At 40.4% G+C, this 24,922-nt stretch overlaps 1 protein-coding gene across 4 annotated transcripts in view; it reads right to left on the bottom strand.

The window, feature by feature from the left end:
* Nucleotides 1-22,229, bottom strand: part of CHD1 (chromodomain helicase DNA binding protein 1) — a 60,670-nt gene extending 38,441 nt beyond the window's left edge. For all 4 annotated transcript variants that reach the window (XM_065655835.1, XM_065655834.1, XM_065655836.1 and 1 more), the window contains exons 1-3: nucleotides 21,877-22,229; nucleotides 19,751-19,949; nucleotides 517-721 (exon numbers count right to left, since the gene is read on the bottom strand). In XM_065655835.1, coding sequence (XP_065511907.1) covers nucleotides 517-721; nucleotides 19,751-19,803 — 258 coding nt within the window. In that variant the 5' untranslated portion in view covers nucleotides 19,804-19,949; nucleotides 21,877-22,229. The remainder of the gene's footprint in view (nucleotides 1-516; nucleotides 722-19,750; nucleotides 19,950-21,876) is intronic.
* Nucleotides 22,230-24,922: the final 2,693 nt, after the last annotated feature.

Genomic DNA, 24,922 nt, shown 5'->3' with positions numbered 1-24,922 from the left:
ATGGGAAAGTGCAAGTAATTTTGGCCCACTGGATTTAAGAAATTTCTAAACACCACTTTTTCCTGAATTTAGGTGACTTCTTGATAAAGAAAGCCAACTGTATGTAAGCTTGAATTTTTTATACAGTCATGTATCGATACAAGGAAACTAAGCATAAGAGAAACATAAAAAAAATCATAAATAACATTATATTTACCTTCATATAGCCTAAGTTCCAGCAAATTAGCACATGCTTCTGCATAATGAAGTTTAGGTAAGTATTCGACTCAAAATACTTACAAATGTAAGAATTTTAATACGGTCAGTTCAAGTACTTATCAACGAGAAACTCAGCCCTATATTTTAGATGGCTAAGCATAGGCATTCACTAACACAACTAAGCTACAATCTAATTAAAAGCACTTCATTACCTCTTTTTATGTTTCTAAATGAAAACAGCTCTTGAAACTAACTGCACAGCATAATTTTTTAAATCATATTTCCCTCCCACAAAGGGTTCATTTGTGTTTTGTTTACCTCAGATCCATCAACTTTTGGCAGTTTAGCTTGAATTTGTTTCTTCTCTCTAGATGCGTCAGACTCTGCTTCTGACTGAGAGCCTGACTCTGAACCAGAGTCGGAGTCACTGCTGCCTGACTGGCTGCTGCTTCCGTCACTACTGCTTCCAGAGCTTGAACCAGATTCAGAACCTGATGCTGACCCAGAATCATCATCTGATCGGCTGCAATAAGAAGTTAGGGTATTACATAATTGGCAAGGTAACAGGATTAAAAGAAAAAAAGTTGCCTTACCATCACCTATAAATTGTTAAGCTAGACCAGACAAATGGGTAGCACGCAAATGGATGCAGTCGATTAAAAAAGTTGAGATGAACAAAGTTAAAAATCAACAAGAAATGAGAATTCAGAGCACAATCAGATACTCTTTGTGAAACCTAAAAAAAAAGAAAGATCACAGAATCATAGAATGTCTTGAGTTGGAAGGGACCCAACAAGGGTCATTGAATCCAACTCCTGTCCCTGCGTATGACAACCCCACAGTTCACACCATGTGTCTGAGGGGCTTGTCCAGTCTCTTCTTGCCAGCACCCTCTGGGTGAAGAACCTTTTCCTAATGTCCAACCTAAACCTCCTCTGGCACATCTTCCTGCCATTCCCTCTGGTTCTGTCATTGGTTGCTAGAGAGAAGAGATCAGTGCCTACCCTTCCTTGTGAGGAAGCTGTAGACCACCATGAGGTCTCCCCTCAGTCTCCTCCAGGCTGAACAAAACAGTGACTTTAGCTGCTCCTCATACGGCTTCCCCTCCAAACCCTTCACCAACTTTGTAGCCCTCTTCTGGACTCTATCCAGTAGGTTTATATACTTTTTATCCTGTGGTGCCCAGAACTGCACACAGTGCTCCAGGTGAGGCCACACCAGTGCAGAGCAGAGCGGGACAACCACCTCCCTGTCCGGCTGGCAATGCTGTGCTTGATGCACCCCACGACACGGGTGGCCCTCTTGGCTGCCAGGGCACACTGTTGGCTTGTGTTCAACTTGCCGTCAACCAGAACCCTCAGATCCTTCTCCGTGGAGCTGCTTTCCAGAATCTTGTCCCCTGGTTTGTATGTACAGCCAGGGTTGCCGTGTCCCAGGTGCAAAATCCTGCACTTGCCCTTGTTAAACTTCATGTGATTGGTGATTGCCCAGTTCTCCAATTTGTCCAAATCCCTCTGCAGGGCCTCTCTGCCCTCAAGAGTGTCAACAGCTTCTCCCAATTTTGTGTCATCGGCAAACTTACTTAGTATTCCCTCAAGTCCTGTGTCCAAGTCATTTATGAAGACATTCAAGAGTTTATAAGGTGACCATGCTCATCAAGTAATGGGCCAATATTTCTAGTTTGCATTTTGCCATGAACATATTTGAAAAAGCCCTTTTTATTGCCCCTCACTGAACTGGCCAGCTTCAATTCTAATTGAGCTTTGTTCACACAAATTTCCTCCCTACAGTGGCGAGCAGCATCTCTGTAGTCCTCTTATGAAACCTGACCATGCTTCCACTGACCACATACTTTCTTTTTCCACTGTAGTTTAAGAAAAAGATTCCTACCAACCAAGCTGGCCTTTTGCCTCGCCTACTAGATTTTCGGTCTTTTGGAATTGCGTGGTCCTGAGCTTTTAGGAGGTTGTACTTTAAAGGCGATGAACACTGAGGGATGCCAGCACTTTCAAAGGCTTCTTCCCAGAGAACCTTACTAAGTAGTTCTTTGAGCAACCTGAGTCTGCTCTCCTCATATCCAGAGTTGAGGTCTTGCTGTCAAGTTTCCCTCCTGTTGCCACAGATTTTAAACCTGACTGCTCTGTGGTCACTGTGGCCAAGGCAGCCACCAATTGCCACTTCTCCCACAAGACTCTCTCTGCAAGTATCAAATCTAGGAAGGCACCTTTCTTGGTCAGTTCCCTTAGTACCTATACCAAGAAGATAAAGCAAGAACATTTAAATGAATATGGAGGAGTCAAACAAGGAAAATTAAAAATGGTAGAAATGGTTCTTTCCCATGCAAACTTTCCACTCCAACTCTCTCCGAAATCCTTGTTTAGCTCCATCAAAGCCCATATATACATACACACCTCTTAACACCTAAGTCCAGCCCACAGCAACCTGTCCAACTAAAGTATAAAAGACTCTTTTCAATCTCTATAGATCAGCAGCAATCCTTAAAAAAAAAAACCAAACCTTAGAAACACATATCTCTCTCTAAAAAAAAAAAGAGAAAAAAGCTATCCAGACAACATTTTTCCGCTAAAAAAATAGCAGCAAAATTCCCCATGCAGACAACTCTGGATTTGTCACTGATGGTATGACTTGTGCCAAGGTACTTTCCTTGGGATATACTAGAGCCGCCAGTTTATTCCACCTGTATATTCATTTTACACTAGATTTAACACACTTAGAAAACACCATAACTAAAGATAAATATTTATTTTATGACCCCTCAAAAACTTAGAAATACTTGGTTTTTTACAAGAAGTTCACAAAGTATCCACGTTAAGGCTTTAATAAGATTCCTCATTAGGTTAACACTACCATATCTCAAAGATATCATGAGAAAAAACATTGGAATCATACTACCACAGAGCAAAATAGCTTCAAATTATGTATGCATTGACCGCAAACACTTAAAAAACCAGAGCAAACATGAAGCCAGAATCAAAAATTGTAAAACAAAAGCTGGTATCAAAGCCTAGCCAATCTCTGCCAGCACGATTCATCTGACAGTCAGCTGGAGGTGGGGTGGGGGAGAGAGGACAAACTGATCATCCTCTGCCCTAGAACATACTTAATTGACAACATTTTAAAACTGCAAAACAAAGCAAAATTGCTCCCCTTTCTGCTTTTGCTAACACCAGCAAAACTGTACCACTAAAGAAAAAAAATCAAGCTATTTATAAACAGACTCCCGTAGACTGCACCTCAATCAGCCACCTGCAACTACCAGCTTTGAAAGAAACAAGCGGACCATGCTGAAGCTTCCTTTTTCTGAAGGTGGAAGATACGGAGAAACATGCTGGTGCTGGGTTTCTTCACACCTGCCAAGAGAAAAACTGGGAAGCAACAAACTTCCTATTTCTGTCACCAAAGTCTTACTTCAGGCATGGTGCTGCAACACTAACCTCATTTGCCAAATAAAGGAGGGCACCCGCTACAGAACATAACTGGAGTTTAAACTGTTTACCAGAAGTTAATGGCACTGCATGACAATCTGCTGATGATATTTTAATTGTAATAGTGTTCTTGTACAGTAATGTTACCTTACTATACATGAAGAGAAAAACAACAAAATTGAGCATGAAGAAATCTTGAGGTACAAGTGAATACCAGCCAGACAAGTTCGAGTAACAAAAAGCCACCAAAAATGCGTAAATCCTATGCAACCTGGGAAGAAGGGAATCAAATACTTCCATGTAGGACAACACTTGCTCAAGTAGGGCAATACTAACGTGTATTATCAAATCTAAAATATCTCATACACATGAATACAATGCTAACCATAGGTTCAATATCACATGGAGCCAGAGGCAACCAAAACAAAGTATCTCTTTTCTAAGGTAGCAAGGGGAAACTGACACTGGAATAAGCCATCTTGGTCAAACAACTTGTCAACATTATGAGAAACATGTAAACCAGCTACAGGAGAGAATGGTAGAGACACTAATGGGAAAAAGAAAAAAAAAATTACAGCTTACTTAGATAAGTATGCAAAAGTCACATCAGTTAGACTCGCAGTTGATGAAAAAATGTAAACAGTTAGATGTCCTTCAACACAGGAATTAAGTGGTAAGTTCAAAACCAAAGGGACTGAGATAGGGGAAAAAAAGTTTAGTAGATAATGCCATTTGTTCTGGAGTTTGATGCAAAAAACTCAACTAATCACAAATATTGTTCTTTACAAAGAGATCAGGTAGCTATCATCCAAGGTCTTCATTAAGTAATACCGACGTGTCAAGAGATGTGGATCACACAATATTCAGTATTTAGACAAAAATGGATAGACTCTTTATCTTGCCAACTAGCTCTCAGCAAAACTCGAAGGCTGGGAATTAATTCCTATTAGGCTTATGAGCAGGACCAGCAAAATAAGAGCTACTTCATAAACACTTCTTCTCACAATAAATTGTCCTGATCTGGACAAGAGCAGACTACTACAATCAACGGCATATTAACTAACAGTAACATCTGACAAGCCTAAAAACCTTAAAATCAATATTCAACCATGTTATTAATAAATGCAAGACTACAAAACAAACCTGCAGATAAAAGGGATGGATAGAGAAAGAAATTTACAAGAAACAAGAAGAAAGAACAAATATTAATGTTCATCACAACTGACCTAGGGCTGCCCTAATGTTACCATGTACAAAGGACAATGCAGGGTCACTACTGTAGACTAACAGCTAACTGGTATATAGAACAGAGAAAAACAGAAAAATAAAATTTAAAGAACATGGCATCAATAATGTCTTACTAAGCTTTCTTATCCCACAGTGTTAAATCAGCATGAAGAAATGTGAAAAGACAAACTGAATAGCATCAAGTAATTTTAAAACTAGCTAAACAGCAAGGACTTGCTAAAACATTTATCAAATCTTAAGAGGCTATGGCAGTACTCATACATGCTCAAAACCAGTTTGAGATTAACTAGTAAAAAGCACTGTAGGAGTTCAAGCACACAAGACTAGTCTATGTTGGTCAGAGCTTACTTCAACTCTAATTATCCAAATTAATGCAGACTTGTGAAACTACACTAGAGTTTCTGCCTGTATGCTTCCTCATGTGCACCACATACTACCAGAGATCTTGATGCAACTACAGCACCTACAAAAAAATAGGTATGATAACAGATGTGATTTAATTTCAGTTGAAATCTGAAGAACTTTCCTGTTCATTGCCCACAGGACACACAACTGATTGGCTCTGAGGACACCAATGCATGTTTATTTCATCATGTCCTTTCATAAGACGTTTCACTCTGAGCTTCAGCAGAATCTTGACTTGGAGCCACCTCTACAAAGACAGTACTACAACCCAGAAACTAGAGCTCTTGTTTGCAAAGGAGGTAGGAAATGGAGTAATACACGAGTTCGTGCTGCATAAACACAAGCAATAAAGATACACTGCACATTGTTGAGACAGTACCAATCAGCACTGTGTGACATGTAATACCTATAAATCCCCAACAGCTGCAACAGTCTATACCTCAAAGAACTTTCCTCTGAGAAACTGAAAGGATTTGAACCAACAGTAACAGTAGTGGGGAACCCGAGGCAAAACACATACCTACAGTAAGAACTCCGGGTTAAGTGCTCAGTTGTGACCATTAAAAATATTTTAAAAATTAGAGAGAAAATTGGTATTTTTATCACTTAAGTCACTGCAGTCAAAGATCAAAAAGAGAACATGTTTATGCAAAGATCAAAATATCATACACTTCTGGGTGTAGACTGTGTCCTTGCTTTTCCTGTCCAAAAAGAAAAAAAAGTTTGGTCTAGCACTTCTAATGATACTCTTTCACAACATGTAACAATAATATATCATAATTTCAAACTATGATACTGATTTTCTTCTTTAAAGAAAAACTTACTACTAGGTTATTCCAAGTGATTTTACACTAACAACAGGTGTTATCATGAGAAGGCTGAAGAACAAGGAACGTCGTTCAGCCAGTCTCTCTATTAAGTCTCTGCCTCTGCTTACACAGAAATTTTTTTCTTAAACTAGAAAGAAAAAGAAAAACAAAAAAACCAGAAAACTCATTCCCTAACCTAACTATCTGGAAAAAAATAAGTTAAAAGAAAACCTTTTGTATCAACACCACAAAACCCCTTCTATTGCCTAAGAGGACTAGCTTACCTATTCAAACAGAACTTGAATGGAAATTTTCAGCCTAAGACTTATTTCATAGTTATCTCTAAAGGTAAGGATCTACAAGGCACATGGAAAGTAATAATAGACTTGATTACTGAGTTTTTTCTTGCTTTTATTAATCTCTCATGAGAAACAGTTTTATACTGGCATCAGATGAGACTACTGTTAATAACTTGCTAGGCTACCAATCAACTTCTGATATAAATGAGCACCTTGTCTTTTAAATAACACTTGTAAGAAAGCAGCAGCATTCAAGCAAAAACATAGACCTAACTAACTTTTCCTAAATTCAAGAAAGCCACCAAAATATGTAAATGTTTGCGGCACAGAAGGAGCATTATGTGAAGAGTATTGAAATGTAAAATGGAAAAGCAAAATATTTCTGTGGCATTTTAAGGCTGTGTCTCTTAAGCAGTTGTCAAGGTTTAAGGGAAGGTGGCAATAAACTGTGGCAGACGCCCCCTGTTACCCTCTTTACCCTCTCTCCACCCTCTCCTTTAGATCGGAAAAGATGATAAGGAAGATAAAAGGGAAGGAAAAGAGACTTAGACTTCAAGTTGGAAGGGTTTAAAGGGTTTTACTAATGCTACTAATAAATAGGGAATATATACACAAAATATACAAAACCAATCTTGAATGCTGGATGTGGAGTTGGTGTCACTGTGGCAGCGGCGGAGCTGGGTGTGCGGAGCTGGTGTGGCTCCAGCAGGTGCAGGTCCGGCCCCGGGAAGTCACGGGCGGGACTTCACAGCAAACTGGAAACAGGATGCAGGGCCTGAGGCCTTCCAGATCTCAGGAAGACAGACAGGGTCCTCTACAGATGCTGGCCATGGTCAAAGAGAAGAGTTTGACCCTCATGATAACCCTCTTACATAGTGGGTAGGATGATTATGGAATGGAATACTCCGTACTAATCAGTTTCAGTCACCTGTTCCATTCACCCCTCCTCAAACACGTCCCTCTCAATTATGGGATGTGTGGAATTCTTGGCTGTCATAGCAATAAATCTAAACCTGAAGCTTCTTCAACATTCCGTTGGTCTTGACTTTGGCGATATCAGCACCATACACAGTGTTCGAGAAAAACATGCAAGCTAAAACTCAGAAGGTACAGCCTCCTGGAAGAATTTAGCTGAAAGGAAAAATCACTAAAACAAAACTGGTCGTGTTTTTAACAAAACCAGGACAGCAGTCTCCATAATGAAAAAGTGGGGTACTGAAAATGAAGTCTTACTGAAGAACTACTGTAGCAGTAGTTTTCAGCTGCAATTTCTGTTCAGCATAGATACTAGCAGTTTGCTACATCCTATTGATTGAACAACCAGAGACCAACCTCTTCAAGAACTTTCCCGCTATAGATGTAAAAATCACTGGACGTTATGTGTACTTGGATTTTTATTTTTGTTTCACATGTAGTGCTGAAGTATGCAAAATTTAACGAGTCATTGCTTCTCATTATCACACACACAGCATGCCTCAGGACTTAACTGAGAAACGTATCTCTGAAAGCCAGCGGCCCTTGTGAGAAAGACAATCCATATTTCTGCTAACTGACAAGAGGAATGCCGGGATTTAACTAAAGGCTTTCCCATCGTCTAAGAAGCCAGTCTTTCAGCTGCAGGTACCACTAATACTGTGAGCACAAGCAAACAAGAAAATGGTGGAGCTGACACTTCTTCTCCTGTACAATTTGTCAGCCACATTGCAAGGTAAAAAGCCATGACAATCACATCTGACAAGAAGTTAGACCAAAAAAATTTGCGTTATCAAGACTATTTGAAATATGTGTTTACATCCCTCACTGTTAACAGTTAACCTTGCCCTAAGTGTATATTGTGCCTTCGGATACTAGCTAACAATAATACAAAGCCATCACAATCAGCAAGATATTTTAAAAGTAACCATCCAGAACACAAAAAACAAACCTCTGTTTTTTTCCCAGCAGTGTTTCAAGGCATGTGATACTCGATGCTGTACTTTACAAAATTGCACTAAATTTAATGATAAATGTTTAGAAGCCTCTTTTGAGGTTCTTGTATCTAAGAGCAAGGGAAAAACATACCACATGCATTGCTTTGTCAGCAAATGTTGTTGAAAGATGCATAGAAAACATTGGTAAAGGTCTGTATAAGTATTAGAACAAACCATGCACTGCATAAGGTTTGCTCTATGGTTGTATGAAAGTACAGATGCTTCTAACACGACCCAACTTAGAGTATTGCTAGATTCTGTTTCAATGATGAAATATGGGCAAGCTCCTGCAGCAAACAATCTGAAGCGAGAAGTGTACAAACTGTGCAAGTATGTCATTGATATGGCTAATTTTATGAAAACAAGACTTTTAAATAGTAAAATTTTTACAATGCTTTGTGATGAGATGGGGAGTGACCATAAAAACCTTTTGTACCAAGAAAGGTTCACTGCTTAAAACCATTTCTGACCTTGAAGATTAGTTTTTGGTGGGGTCTGGGGTTTTTGCTTCTTTGTTTTAAAACAAGAGACAAGTGTTGCAAATTTGCCGACGTTTTCTGTGAAAACAAGTGGTCACCAGTAGGACAATACCTAGCAGACAGTTTCTAAAAAGTAAATACACTTAGTGTATACCTTCCAGGTGAAGTGACATAATAAAAATGAGAAAGCAACTGCTTTTCAAAAGAAACTGATGCTATGGAGAGAGCATTTTGAAAACACATGTTTGGAAAGGCTTCCATAATTATGAGATTTTATTGGCAAAACCAATGTGTGTCATCTATAAAAACTATCATATCTATAAACTTAAAAAGGTGGGAGACAGAAATTTCTAAGCTGTTTAAAAATCTCTCAAAAAGTTTCAGTAGGTTTCAAATGCATTTGTTAAAAAAATAAAACTGCAACACCTCATTAATTTGCAAGAATCGACTGACACTAAGGCAGCTAGAAATTTACTAGCCAAATTTTAAGAAAAACCTTCGCATTAATTAGTTGACAGGATTGAAGAAAATACTATCATGATTTAGTAAGGGCAGTTAAGGATGCACTTCTTTCATTTAGAGCCATGAATCTTTCTGAGGTATCTTTTTCAGCCATGCCACCCACTAAAACCAAGTACCAAAACAAACTGAACTTAGAACCATACCTTCAAACCACCATATCACTGTTAAACAAAATTTTAATAAGTAAGAATATTCATCATAATTTTTTCAGAGAGAGCAAAAAGTAGTTTTTTGCCATTAACAAGGGAAAATATTTTCAAATATTTAGAATAGAATCATAGAATCGTTGCAGTTGGAAGAGACCCTCAGGATCATCAAGTCCAACCATAACCTAACCTAACTCTAGCACTAAACGATGTCCCTAAGAACCTCATCTAAATGCCTTTTAAACACCTCCAGGGATGGTGACTCCACCACCTCCCCAGGCAGCCTGTTCCAATGCCTGACAGCACTTTCTGTGAAGAATTTACTCCTAGTATCCAATCTAAACCTCCTCTGGCGCAAATTGAGGCCATTTCCTCTCGTCCTATCACTTGCTATTTGGGAGAAGAGACCAACACCCTCCATGCTACAACCTCCTTTCAGGTAGTTGTAGACTAGCTGAAGATCTTTATCTCATAATGATAAGATCTTTATCTTATAATTTTAAAATTTCTATTTCTTTTTAATGTCTAATAATGGAGGTGTTAGTACAGCAGTACATGTATGTAATTTATAAATGAACTATACATATACTGGAGGTGCATGCTCAAATATTTTTTACTGATAAGAGTTCACCAACACAAATATTGGAGACCACTGCACTAAGGCATTAAAAAACCATAACAGAGAGAAGCCTTCCTTTCTCCCTATCCCAGACACGTTAAGCAAGCCTTGGCTATTAAAAATGAACATAAGTCTGTAATCCCTTTGACAGGATTACCTATGACCCTCTTCCACATGAGCAGTATTTCAGATTAAATCCTTGTACTCTAGATGCTAACACTAGGAGTATGCACGTATTTACATACACACATATTCAAGAAGAAAATTTACATCTGTCATCTCCTCACAGTAAAGGGGGACCTCAGGAACAAGTAGCTTTAAAGTTTCCCTTTAACTGCTCTGCTTGCTTTAAGTTTCAGCAATTTTCACACACTTCATACAAGGGTACAAGCAGTAATGCAAGCACTTTGAAAACATTCTCAGTCCTCGTCAATAAATTCACACGTTGCTAAGGGCTCTCTACAAGAATAATTTTTTCTGACATCGTTGTTGCTGCTCTCCAATCCCCTCTGTGGTGTCAGTACCATCACTTAGAGACAACAGCCCCTGCTTTTCAAAACAGTCTCTGTTTTCATAAACATTCTAAAGGTCTGATGAAGGAGTGGAACAAACATGAGTGAACAGGCAGTATTTCTTAAGACCGCTGTCCTGAAACTGAAGTATAAAACAGTGCATATCAACACAGAATTTAACAAAAACTAAACAGATTTGAAATGGAAAAGGGGTTTTTGGATATTTTTCAATTTTAGTACACACACATTCCACACTGTATGATGACATACTCCAAATCATTTTTCCAAGTGCTTAAACTGGTACATGGTGTAATTCCTTCTCCCATTTCCCACGGAGCATGGCATTGCTGACATGACTAAGAAAAAGGGAAACAGCATACAGAACTCCTACTACACTGCAGTGCCTACCAGCATCACTGGAAATTTAGAGAGTTTGCTTGGCAGAGTTTTTAAAAACATAACTGAGTTTTTGAAGTTCATATGAAAAGAGATATAGGATATGGAGGTTTCATATAGATTTCTAATAGCTCAGAAGACATTTTCTTGATCTGCTGAAATGGATACCCTAACAGCCAGCTATAACAAGGCAAAACCGATCATCATCAGCTTGAGAGACGTCTACAAGCTTTTCAGAGCTTGAATACAAGTAATCTCTTCTTTTAACAAGTTCTATCAGCAGAAGTCCAGAAATGGTTTAGTCTTCTTTGAAGCAGAAAAGGAAAGGCAATATCATCTAAGAAGGAAATATGTATATTTGCTACGCAAAATCAATGGAAGCTTCCACTGTAAACCAAATAATAAGTAAAAGCATTTCACACTGTACTAAAATTTGACTTTTAAAATAGTTGCTGCATTAAAGACAAAAAAAGCCCTGTCTGGTATCAAGACAGTTTACTTGCATTAAAGAAATAGAACCTAAGTTATATAATAAAGATGTTATACCATAAATTCAGGGATAAAATAGCTGTGAAGGTAGATACAACGCTCTCGGTCACTTACTTTTCCACCTTTCCCTATGGAGTTCCTTAATTTTTGCTGCATTTTTTAAGGCATAGTCTATAAGCAATTCCTTCTCTAGCTAGAGCTTTAAGTATTATCTGATATAGTCTAGCTAGGGTCCATAATTTGCCTAACTCTTCCTGCAACGTGCAATGCCCGTTAGTGCAAAGTAGCACCACTGACCTCCACAAAATTAATCACTTGAACTGGCATTCCTAATTACCAAGATTCTGGTACATCTCTAGGAGTAGGATGCAGGGAACACTAAATATCTCCTCAACAAAGGACTGTAATACTGTCACAATTACCTGTAACCTGTTGTCTGATGTTGTTACATAAATATTATCTCAGGAACAGCAATTCTGGTCCCCTGCTCCTTAGAGTTCCCCTTACAGAAAAGGAGAGGCAAAGTGCATTATTTTTTGCCACTTTCTCTTCCTGTACAGGCCAGGGTCTTTGCCATTGCTTAAGATGCTTTTACCGGAAACAGTTCAGCAAAAGCCAAAAGCAGACACTTGTACCCAACACGTTGTGGACACTTCAGGTAGAGTAAGAAATGGTTTGGGTACAGCTTAACCAGCCTTTTGCCTGTGCTTCTGTATCCTCATTTCTACTTCTTCCCAAAAAAGCTTGATTAAAACTGGAAAGTAAGAGAAAAATCTCTACTATTTTCAGGCAGCTACCATAAATTAAGACTATGCTGTCTTTCCTTCACCCTTTCTGAACATAGTCAAGATAAGTCTCTCTGTGGGACAACCCAGAGGTGGAAGCTTACTTTCTTCATTCAACAGCTCTGGTAGAAAAGTCACGCATACCTTAAACACAATCTGAGAAACAGTTAACATACAAGACTTCATTCTCGGTTAACTGTTCACGTGTGTTTGACAATTTACCCTACTTCATCATGTCGCATTCTGTATTTCCTTTGCCCTGGTCCTGTACTGCTGACCGCTTCTAACCAACTCTATTTTGCAGTCTTAACTTCCTTTTTTTCCTGTCTTCCTCACTGATTAATGGGCTTCCAACAAATCAAATTCCAACAGAAATGATAAACACTATCAAGACTAGAATAGGAAGTGTAGATGGAAAGAGGGTAAAGCAAGCTAAGGTACAGAATAGAGATGTTGTCAATATAATGTATGCAAAAGTACAGTATTTGCTAACATTAACTGTTAAAGACCATTTGTGCCCTTTTAGGCATTTCACTCCATTACTCAAAATGGAATTCCTGCTTTTATAAGTCCCTCTTCTAAGAATGTGTCACATAAGCCTTCTTCCCCAGGCAAATTATATATATTTTTTAAAATAAATAAATAAATCAGTAAAATGAAAACAGTGTTATGTGTTTAGAGATATTCATGAATCAGAAACCTTACACTACATTCACTGTACTTTGTTCAACTGAAAAAGACAAACAAATAAACCCCCCCCCAAACCCCCAAAAAACCATGCCCAAACCAAAACAACAAAAAAACCCAAACAAAACCAAAAACCCAGCAACCAAAAAACCAAGCCCAAACTAAACACAGACAGCAATACACAAGACTGTACAAAACTGTGGAGGATCATAAGGCTATGGAAATAGAAACAAATATGATAGATAAAGCACTAATGATGATTTCTTCAGTACTGTTGGACTGAGACACTTTCCCTACCATGCAAACAAACCACAGAAATGATGACAAAGATAGCTGTCAATAATGACTTGAAGAAGCAGGCATGCAACAGTATATACCAAAAACAAGTAGCATGTTCTCAGGATGGGATTTCTACCTGAAAAAGTACAGTTTCATGCACGTCAACAAACTGAGGTGTGAAGTCTATAAGAAGCTCCTTCCAGCATACATAGTCAGGAAACCTCTCTCATCCCTAGCCCTCAAGTCAAGCAGTTGAATTTGTACAGCAGCACTTGTCAAATCTTACTTGGTATGGAAGTTTGACACACTGAAGTAATTTGTCTGCTCTTCTTTATAATCACTGTCTCCAGATACTCCCTCCATACTTAAGATGAATTTATGCCTGCATGCAGTACTTATTTACAAACTACTTTGCAAGAAAAGCCATGCAGCTTAATGACAGCACCAAAGGAGAATTTTTCACATTTGTTTTTACCTGTGGTTTGTTTGTTTTCAATAAATACTTAGGCAATGAAACCGAAGAATGCTTTGGGGAGATGACAGGCTTAAACAGATCACTGAAATGGATTAAAAGCAAGTAGCCTGTCAGAAAGTCATTAATTGCTTTCAAATGGCTTAAGTTTAGCTTTACTAACTTAACCCTTAAAATAAGGTGCCCCTGACAGGATCACAAAAGGAGGAACCAAGTCTGCTAATTTACACAAGGCACCAAGAAGAGAAATTCTAAGATGGAAAGCTACACAAGTCACATTGTAAAAGAAGTCACTTTGTAAAAATTCTCACACTGGTTGAGAATTTAGACTCCTGTGTGAGGTGTAGGTTAACAATGGATCCAAATCCATGATTTCAAGTGCATTCATCAGGTTAAGCTACCTTAAGAATCTTCTAAGAACAGCAGGAAAGAGAATACCAATTTGAGCAAAATAAAGTTCAACACACACACCAAAAAAAAAAAAAAAATTGTGCAGGGTCTTCAAAAAGCATCTGACAGTGGACTTGTTGCCATTGTTCTGTTTGTTTTGTTTTTAAAATAAACCAGAAGTTGAAGGAAGACAAGCATTTAAATATTAAGAGCCCATTCAAAATATGCAGAAGTAACAGACACTAAATGCCAAACTTAAAATTACGAGTTCAAAAGCAAGATTGTTTAGGCAAATGCTATGTGGTTTTTAGTTCTATTTTTAAAGAAATCTTAACTATTTAATTTTATTTAAATGCATACAGAAGATTTGTCTTATTTATCACCACCAGTAAAAAGCAGAGGGAACAAAGAATATAAAGTCAGGGTACAAAGTGTTATTTACTGTCTATTTCCTCAGCCATTACAAAGCATGAACTCAACTGAATTTTCCTGATATGGGAGAAGAACCAAAAGAGATGCATTTTATTTCCATGCAGATTATTACCTGCTGCCACTACTATAGATTTCCCCCAAAGCAGAGGTATCAAAACTACACTGATCACCTACCAACCTTCACGACCCTATGAACCACATTGCAAGTCTTTATTTGAGAGCCAGAAGTCACACATCTTAAGAGAGCAACGAAATTCCAGAAATCCTTCATGGGCAGAAGGTATCAGCAGTTCACTGGGATTTACTACTCTGTTGTGCAATCTGACACAGCTTCTTCAACATGCAGCTGGTTACAGGAGCAATACAAAGATGTCTTTACCAGAAGTTCCTTGTAGATAACCAGCAAAAAAGCATTAAAAGGAATTTAATTAAAAATAAAATAAAATAAAATAAACCAAACCAAAACCAAAAAACCCCCACAACACTTGAGAGGTCCCATCTGCATGGGTCTGATGTATACACTGCCTATATCACAAAACCTCACTCTGTTTTGAGGAATGTGAAAAGCTTGCATCAGCTAAAATTTTGAATATCTCAGAATGGTAGAACTGCATCTAAAATATGTGGAACAGGTATTTGGCAGCCAGTTAGGCTAGACAAAGACTGGGACCTGGATAAACTCAGCAGGAGTCCAAAAGCCAAACTAGACATCATATGCACAATGAAAGCTGCATAATAAACTTATAATTACTTATTTAGTTGGAAAGGTTTCTAGAAAAAAAAAACCCAACACTTGGGTTTTGATACATCTTCTATCTGAATTCTTCCCCAAAAGAAGTTAAAAGCAGCTTTTAAGTTGGATCTGGACACCTCATGCTTTAGTATACTTAATTCTGCAAGAGATCATTCCTGATAAAATAGCAACTCCCTAACCAAAGAGAAGATTATCGCTAACAGAAGTGAAGAGCTTTACCATTCGCTTACTTTTGTTGATCTGAGAGTTCCTGTGCACTAAGTATCTATCTCTACATGTATGGTGTTTTATGTATATGCTCTCTCTTGACATATACATACATTTTTATTATCTCTTAAACTTCTACCAAAAAGAAGCCAGCACATGGAGATAAGTCTGCAGATATGCTTGAGGAATGTCTGTTTTAACTCTCACATTTCTTGAAAGCAAGAACCTGAAGTCACAGCTTTCAATTAATCTTTTTTACCTCCTACAGAAGGTATGAATTTATACAGTAAATTGAAGCCTACTTACAAAAGTCTTCACTATCTTCAATTGACAAACCGAATTAAACCCACTGAAATTATCACCTTCTATTAAAATCAGCTGTCAGGTGTGTGAGTAATGGCGAAAGTCTCTGGTGTAAGCAGCTGCTTTCTGCTTCCTGCAAAGACGAGATTACAATACATTCTAGCCAGCTACCTTCCAGTTAAGCTGCACTGAGCACATCCCTTTTTACCTATGGAGAAGGAAGGTTTGCTTAAGTCCTCTATACTTTGTTCTGCAGGAAATATAGAAAGAGCAAAAAGACTGGAAATCAGCTTGTTACTCAATCTGCACCAATGTTTTACTTCAGCAGTCCCTGTTCTACCTGGAGCTCGTCTTGCAGTTCTGGTATAACCGCAGTTCCTTGCTGATTAAGCTTTCTTATTAATATCTAACTCTAATGTATTTACTCAAGTTTGCAACAGAATGCTTTCAAGAATGCTACACAAAGATGGTTTCCTTAAGAGTCAGCTTCTCAGAGTATTGCTATAAAGCTTTTGTGTCTGCACTCACTTGCTGTCTAGGTGAACAATATCTGTGACATTTTACCTTGAGCTACTTTAAAATATTCTGGAGTAGTGATTTCAAGTAAACAAGAAAGTGGAGAGTAGGTTCCACTGTAATTATTTCTCAGAAATCAGATCACCAAGCAACAAGATTAGATAACAGTGTTTATGCTAGTCTACAATTTCCATCATGCTCAGTTCTAGTACTGAACTACAGCTTCAGAGGTTGCTGAAATAAGCAAGGGAAGTCCAAACAGTGCAGCCAGTTATTCAACCACAAAAACACAAGAGATGCACTTTTCCACTTGTAGCAAAATAGAACTTCAGGCTCAACACCTGCAACAAAGGAAAGGCTCATCTACTAAACAGATGAATAGATGCAATGCTGGAAAGGGGTGCAGGAGCATGGCAAACTGGACATTCCGTTCCCACACTTCAGAAAATAGTCCAACTTCACAGCCAGTCACAGGGAGTAAAGGACAGCTACAATTCCTTACTACTAAGGTGACCAGTGGATAAAAAAAAAATCTCGAAGGTTTGTGATCAGGACTTTCTCCAGCCCTCCTACTGCTGATAATACTGACGGCTTTCCATGACTTCTGCAAATCATGGTGTTTCTGTAAAACAACACAATGCAGTATCCACAAGACCCATGAATTTTTGTTAATCCAGCCCTGATACACTGCTTCTCTTAACTTTCTAAAGGGATGATGACAGCTCCCCTACATCAAGCTGTATTTAATTGTTATCAAGCTTGTCACTCCAGAATGACAGCCACGGAAGTTTACACCAGACATCAAAGGGAAGTGAATGGCTTTACTGTACTTGTAAAGTGTCAAATTTGCAAACTGACACAAAAGTTTCAAAGATTTCTTGTAGTCATCATCAATGCTGCTGTTCAGATTATCACTGGATTGGCCTTCATCTCTTCTTCTTTTCTACGAATTCTTCAGAGTTTGATCTTCTTTACAATTGATTCCCAGCAGCAATTCTCAATTGCTTTCCTCACTTGTTCCCCTTCCCCCCCTAGCATTCTGAATGCACTGGGACCACTAGAAGGTTCGTAAACATACTTTGTTACTGATGTCTACCTCCATTCTGTAGAATTCACATTTCCAGACTTGAAGGCTAAATAAAGCAACACTTCCCAAGTTACAGTTAGCTATCTGTCTGCAGTACTAGCTCCCTAAAGTAATTCTTCTTCAAATAAAAACTATCTAGAATTCCGGAAACTTACGAAGAAGAAGGAAAGAAGACTAAACAACAGGGACAAGTCATATAAAGATATTCTGTGTCACACTCCTTTTGCAATAATTATTTTAATAATAGAACCAGGCTAGACAGAAGAGGGTTCCATCATTTAAAATGGAAAGCTTTCACCTTTCATTTGCAAAAAAGTTTCCTGATAATACATGGCAAATATGAAAATAAGCTTTCCAAGACCTGCCTGTGAATTACACTATGGACTTAATGGCCAATACAAGCCTAGGAAAAAGGTTTTTAGCATTTTAAAACTTTTTAAAGCTTTAATATGTGTTCAGCAGGACATTTAAGATGAAGTCCAAAGTCCTGCTTCATAGGCAAGTATCAGGTTTTGAGTACTATGCATCTTCCTCATACCTACTTTTAATGAAGTTCATGGAACTTCATGATGTTTAGCTTGTTTAGTCTTAGGACTTGCTACGGCTGTTAAGTAACTTTGATATACTGGTATTTATGGGTAGTCACAGTTCAATACAAAGTAGGTTTTCCACATACCTTTAGCAAGGTGGCTGGTTTCAAGTAGTAAGAAAATTCACATACAAAATCATCAGCCAGTATCTCTGGTAAGTTCATGTTTGTTGGAGGTCCTACAGTTCAGAAGACTAGCCTTGCTCACATCATTTTATTTGTTCACGCTTCTCTTCTCACCTGACAATGCTTTTTTTCTCTTTTAAGTAATCACGAATATTTTGCCCCCTACTAGAAGAAACTCCAAATTTGTTTGCTAACTGGAACAGTATCAACTTCACTGAAAGCAGAAATCTTCAGAAATGATTACGTATCAGGCCTTACAAATAATTCATAGTGTTGAAAGTTTACTGTATTTCTAGAACATTTCTCTGTATAACAGGAAGCTTGACATAAACTTCAAAGTTAAAGTTTATTTAGTTTTACTGTTCATAGATTTCCTTGTCATTTGCACCTAGTTACCTAAACAATTATCTCTTCCCCTTCTTCCCACTCCATCATGCACTTTGCTACATGCAAGCTCAATGGCCAGCATGTGCTGACTGATTAGCTGGCAATTAATGTTCTTCTTGCATTTCTTCACTTGAGGCAGTAATTTATCTCTCTTTCTATTCAACTGCTATTTTCCACGAAGTCCACAGAAAATAGTTTTATGTCCCTCTGATTGACAGAATCAGCTAACTGGTTCAACAGGCTGTGATCAGAAAGAGAAGCAGGAAGACAGATGAGCAGAATAACAGCACCAGTCACAACCAACCACTTGAAAGTCTAAAACCACCTTTTACTTGCAAGTTTACTTTGACTTATTAACCCTTCAGCATTCATCATATTTCCAGTTTTAGAAATCTAAACTTTCTGGCACAGGAAGGACTGTTTGAACTTAGCACTGCTCCAGAAAGAGAGCTTAAATCCACCCCTACAAATTGGCTCACATCCTGCATGGATGCAAGGAAGTTCTAATCAGGTTCTTCCAAACATGTGAATGCTAGAAGACTAGCATTCAACATTAGAGGACTTATACTTCTTTTTAAATTACAAAAACAACCCACAAAACCACCACCATCAAAAAACCCTAAAACACACACCACTAACCAAAAAAAACACCACCAAAAGATGCTGGAAGCTGTACTTTCACTTCAGAAAACCAAGTTAGCACTTTTACTTATACTGCTCTGACAGCTCTAAAAAGGAAATAATCATGAAGTACTCTATATCAAAACCAAAAATGAACAGCCCACTGCTCCACCTTTAGAGACAGTCTAGTTAAGGGTTTTATACAACACATACACGTACAACTTTATAGACGGTAGCTTTATTTCAACATTCTAATCCAATACATCAGCTTTTGACACTTCAGATATTTTTTTTTCCTCAAAAGAATAGTACTGTTCTATTGGATGCTAACGCGGTTTTAATACTATTTAAGGTTTATTAAGTAAGGTGTATACAAGATGATTACAATTCTTAGCTGAAGTGATGTGAATGTAACAAGCAGATGAGGCACCTGTAAGAAAGCACATCCAGACCTCCTAACTATGGTCTGCTTGCAAACCAGGAAGCTTTGGCACCAAGTTCAAATATAAACCAGCTTTAGTAAACAAAATATAGGAGAATACACAGCCAAGAATAACAAAAACGAGGAAGTGCTTACCTTGACTCTCCACTACTCTTTCTTACGCTTTCTTCATCACTGTGCCCATTCATTGTAAATATTAATAAGTTTAAAAGTATAAGTCCACTCAGGTTACAAGGTGGATATCAAGAATCCCCTTCTTGGTACTTTAGGTTTTCCAGGTGATGTGTTTGCTCTAGTGTTCTCTGGAAGTATGCAAGATTTATCCCAAAAATACCTAAAATAGTAAAGGAAAACGTTAACACAATTTGAAAGTATGTTTTCAACTAAAAAGATACCAAAAATAACTTGGTCTTTCACTAACCGTGAAAGAATAAATCACATTTGACATCATGTTTTTAACTGAAAAATAGTTTTTTATGTATTATCTGTTCATAGTTGATCATTTTAGCACCATGTTCTTGTAACCCTCCCCCCCCAATTAAAATCTCTCCTGATGTCTATGAAAAATAGAAAAAAAATTTCTCACGAGAAGTACAGATCTTTTTATTAGTTATGCTTAAAAAAATGAAAAAACTAAATTAAATACACAAAATGTGTGAAAGGAAAGACCTGTCTAGCTTTCTTGTTGACTGCAGCTGGGTTCCGGCATACAGGTCATTATGCTCCTTTATGCAACTTTTCATTGATGATGTTATAAAGATGTCAATTTCTGCTGAACTACTAGCTGCAGAATATGAAATGTTATGAAACTATATTCTCTTTAGCATTGAGAGAAGAACAGTTTACTGCATGTCTGCATCCTTGTGGCTTAAGTTTTGCTACAGTACTGGCTTCAGGAGAAGTAGATCTAAATTTTAAAGAAAAACTGCCTACCCGAACATGTAGGTAAAAACCACAGATATTAATGTTCTGCTAAGATCTGCTTAGTAAAAAGTATTTCATGCACAGAACATAGTGGAAGCATTTCCAGATACACATATAACGTTTACATGCACTTGTAGGCGGAGGCAGGAAGATAAAGACTATCCTGTTTAAAACAATTGTCTCCACTAAATCACACAAGCAAGATCCCACAGATGGAATGATCATTATTTCACACACAAGAGTATCTTAAATCACATCACTGCAGTATCCGGTGCAACTACAGAAAGTTTGGGCTCGCAGTCAATGGCCTGCAAGTATAAACTCGCTGATAAAGTGCAGCCCCTCTCACAGATTTAGTGGTGTGAAAGTGTTTAGGGGCTCGCCTGATGACTGCCTGCCTGCCCCGCGGTGCTCTCTAACATGCAACCGCCCAAAGCATGGCTCATCCGAGGGCGGGGGAGCCTCGCTCCGGGGTGCGAAATGCCCTGCGCTCACGCACCATCTCAGACGCTTGGGCTACTCCGGCCAGCAAACAAAGGCGGTGAGGGAGGGGAAAGTGATAGAAAGGAGGCCTGTAATCCCGAGGGGCCGCGAAGCGAGGTCGGGGACCCCACGACGACGAAGCAGCGCCGGGCGGCTCCCCGGAGCCCGGCCACAAGCCCACGCTCTGCGCCGCCCGGCAGCAAGCTCCCTGCCGCCTGCCCTCCCGCGCGTACAAAGCACCTCCTCGTTCCAGGGCCCAGTACCCTCTGAACCCCGGGAAACACCTCCAGCGGCGGCGAAACTTGCTCCCAGCCACCCGCTTCCGGCTCTGCGGCGATCCTCGCCCCGGCCGTCCGCACTGCGCTCCCGCACAGTGCTGCCCACCCCCACAGTGCTCCCGTGGGAGCCGGGGCCAGCGTTGCCTCCCACCCTCGGAGCGGGCCCTCCGCTAGCGGCGCGGCCTGCACAAGTGCCACTCCCGGCCAAGGCTCCCTCGCATGTCCCCAAGGCCGCAGCTGTCCTCCATGCTCGATTCTCCCGGCGCCCCCCATGGCCACAGCACAGCCACGGCCGTTCTCCAGCCTCCTGGGCGGCTCGGCACTGGCTCCCCCCGCAGGAGCCAGCGAGAGCGGCTAGACACCGGCTGCCCGCCTCGGCCTTCGCAGCTCCCTCCTCCCGCGGGAAACAGCGAGCAGGCCTAAGAACCCAGGCCCATCTTGGGCATCCATTCCCACCTGGCCGACAGGGTCCCGGGGCCCCATCTCCTCAGCACCGGCCGCCCCCATTCCATCTTCGGAACCCACACCACTCCTGGCCGGCGAAAGGGAGAGAGGCCATGGCGGGCCTGTGCTTACCTGCGTGCGCCCGGCCCGGCCTTCCCTCAGGGCCGCCCCGGCCCGAGGCTGCGCTACGCCACACGGGGAGGTTCGTGCCGCAGCCCAGGGTCGGGGGCTGCAAGCGCGGCAGGGCCTAGGCCGCCGCTCCTCCCGCTGGCCGCCGGCCCCTCGCAGCCCCGCGCGGTGGGCTCACTCGCCGGATCGAACAATAGGGCCCCGAACCAGGGAGGGAGAACCAGAGTGGGCGCTGCGCCGCTCTGCTCCGCCGCCGCTTCCTAAGTCCTTCCGACCGCCGCCATCATGCTGCCGCTCCGCTGAGCCTCCCCCTCCCTCGGTCGGATGGAAACCCCGGGCGTGATGTCAGCCCTGCGCCCTGGGACCGACCGGCAGGAGGAGGAGGAGCCGTGGCCGGAGGCGACGGACAGCGCCGCCGGGCCGCTTGGAGGAGGGCGGTGAAGGCAGGATGGGCCACTCACCGCGCCGGGGGCCTGCGGGGCTGGCGACAGCGCCCGCCCTCGCTGTCCTGCCGCAGGGAAGGGGCGCGGGGGCCTCTGCAGCTCCCAGCCCTGTGTGCAGGCGCCGGGCGCCGCAACCCGAGCGGTGCGGCCGCAAGCCCGGCACAGGTCGCCCATTAACTTTCTGCGCAAGAAGTTTTTGTGTTTGCTCTGAAGTTTTCGGTGTAGAATCACAGTCCGGCGACAAACAGGACTGCATTTCTTAGTCTAACTACGTAGTTACAAGTGGTACCGGCGTGTATTTATGAAGACTCGGCGTGGTGCTCCTGGGGGTTCGCTTGTCTCTGTGAGAACTATTCTCTTGCTGGGGACTGGGCTTCTTCCATTCCAGAACCTAGCACCCACTCTTTTCAAAATAATTAACGTGAGCTGTATGCTTAATGTGCCTCACGTTCGTCATCGAACAAATAAAACTATGCCCCCACCCCCCCAAGAAAAATGTCATGTAAGTTGTGTGTCCAAATGTTTCCAGAGTGGCAAAGTAGTGGCAGTTTAATGCAGGAGTATGCTGCAAAAAACTCAACGTCGCAGCCAAACCCAGCACTGGAAAGATGAAGCAGCCTACCTGCCTCCTCCCGTTCGGAGGCACATGTACACAGTTCTGCTTTGTCACTCTAAAGGAGGATTGTGGGGTGATTGCTGACTGACATCTGGCACCAGACGTTTGGACATTTAATTGTTTAGCACCCTGCAAGAGTGAAAGAGGTCAAGATCAGCATCAAAACACAGTTTGCTCGTCAGCAACAGGAAGCTCGAAGGAAGGGAGTCACTGTGTGGGTATACTAGAAGAAGGTGGTTACAACAGCTGTCAAATGAATTCAAGCTTGAAGAGTTGTGTTGGCTAAGAGCCAACGTCTGAGCCAGTCAGTCAGCTGGAGACCTCTCAGCCTATAGCTTACCTCATGGTTGCATTTCCAGGGTGAGCAGCGCTTGTCTCAATGCTCAGTGGTGGCTGGGCAGCCAATGAACTTGCCACCCTTCAGCTGGGCTGCTGGGGTTTCCTGGAGCTATACCTTCAGCCTACCAAGCAGGTTGTGAGATTGGCTGCCACGCACAGCGACTTGCCGTTTGAGGAGCACTAGAGGCTAGAGGAAGCGTATACACGGGTCTGAAGCACCATGTAGGAAAGTACCCCAAAATCTCAGTGGCTGATGGCAGAGAATATTTTTTCCCCCTAGAGTTAAAAAAAAATGCACCTGGAGTGCTCAGACAAGAAAACAGCTTCAAAGCTTACAAGAAGGCTGTATTACACTATGTTAATCATTGAAGCCCAAGTCAGCTTAAGGGAGAGTATTTTCTTGTGATGAACAAGAGTGCTGCAAGATCAATGGACTGAAGTTTAAATTCAAGAGTGTCAAAATGAAAGTAACTGTATTAAATTAAAGTGATTAATAACAAAACACCTTACCAAAGATAGCTTAGACTCTAATGGAAGGATTTTTATTACTGTTAGGGATTTGTTAATTTGAAGGAAAGAAACAGTAGACAGCCACTGCCTTGTTCAACCAGATAGGACAGGCCTTATGCAGAAATGATGGACTAAAGCAGTTACCTGCAGCAAGCGGGAGGTAAGACCAAATTGATAAGAATTCTGGTACATGCAAAGTGTTAGGTGTACAAATGATGTGACTTACATAGATTAATAATTTGAGTTACATTAGATTAATAATTTGAGTTACATAGAATATAACAAAACAGTTTTAACTGAGTTTTAGAGCCGGTTGCAAAACTCTCGTAGGTCAATACAGATATGTAAATATGTAACTCAAATATTTATTAACAATATGATCCACAGAATCAGTAAAACCTTCAATAATTCAGCTCCACCTAAATACAAATAAAAGGGAATACATTAATTTAGCATCCTTTTCTGTTCACAGAATCTCTCTTGCAAAATGCTACACTTTCTCTAGTTGGAGATATATAAAACATGCTCAGGGAAGAAAGGAGCTTGGGGGACCCCAAAAAAAGAGAAAATTAAATACATTCCAGTTGCTTAGCTACAGAATACACTCAATTCTTGTTAACCATCCAAAAAGCTTCACATCAATAAAGAAGGCAGATGTTAGTCAAATTCCTCTATTTTTGCTATCCAGCTTCCTCTCTTCAAGTTTCTAATTATTTACAGAGATACAGTGACTTTCATCTTTCTCTTTGTTTCTCCTCCTTCCTACCACTCTGTAAGAAATCATGTGTGGAAAAGTTTTACTCTGATAGAAAATATCTCTCCAGGCTGCTGCTTTGAGCCATGTGCATGATTTCGTTTTGATACATGTTGATCTTTAATCCATAGTAACATCAACAGTAGCAATCAACTTCTGTTAAGAAATGAAAGTAAAGTAGTATTCCTGTAAGTCAAATTAGTTGGTTTAGCCATTAGTACTGGAATTAACAAAAACTACCTGTTCCTTCAGGATAAGAATTAAGGGAGAAAGCCAAGGTTTTCCATTTCACGTGGCAACTATTACTTTGTCCTTTGCATGATTAGAGTGACTGTTGTGACAGTTTCTACATTTAAATGTTGATCACACTCTATATACAAAGTTTCC

Source organism: Caloenas nicobarica, chromosome Z, assembly GCF_036013445.1.
Source record: "Caloenas nicobarica isolate bCalNic1 chromosome Z, bCalNic1.hap1, whole genome shotgun sequence".
NCBI lineage: Eukaryota > Metazoa > Chordata > Aves > Columbiformes > Columbidae > Caloenas > Caloenas nicobarica.
This window is presented reverse-complemented; position numbering and strand designations above follow the sequence as displayed.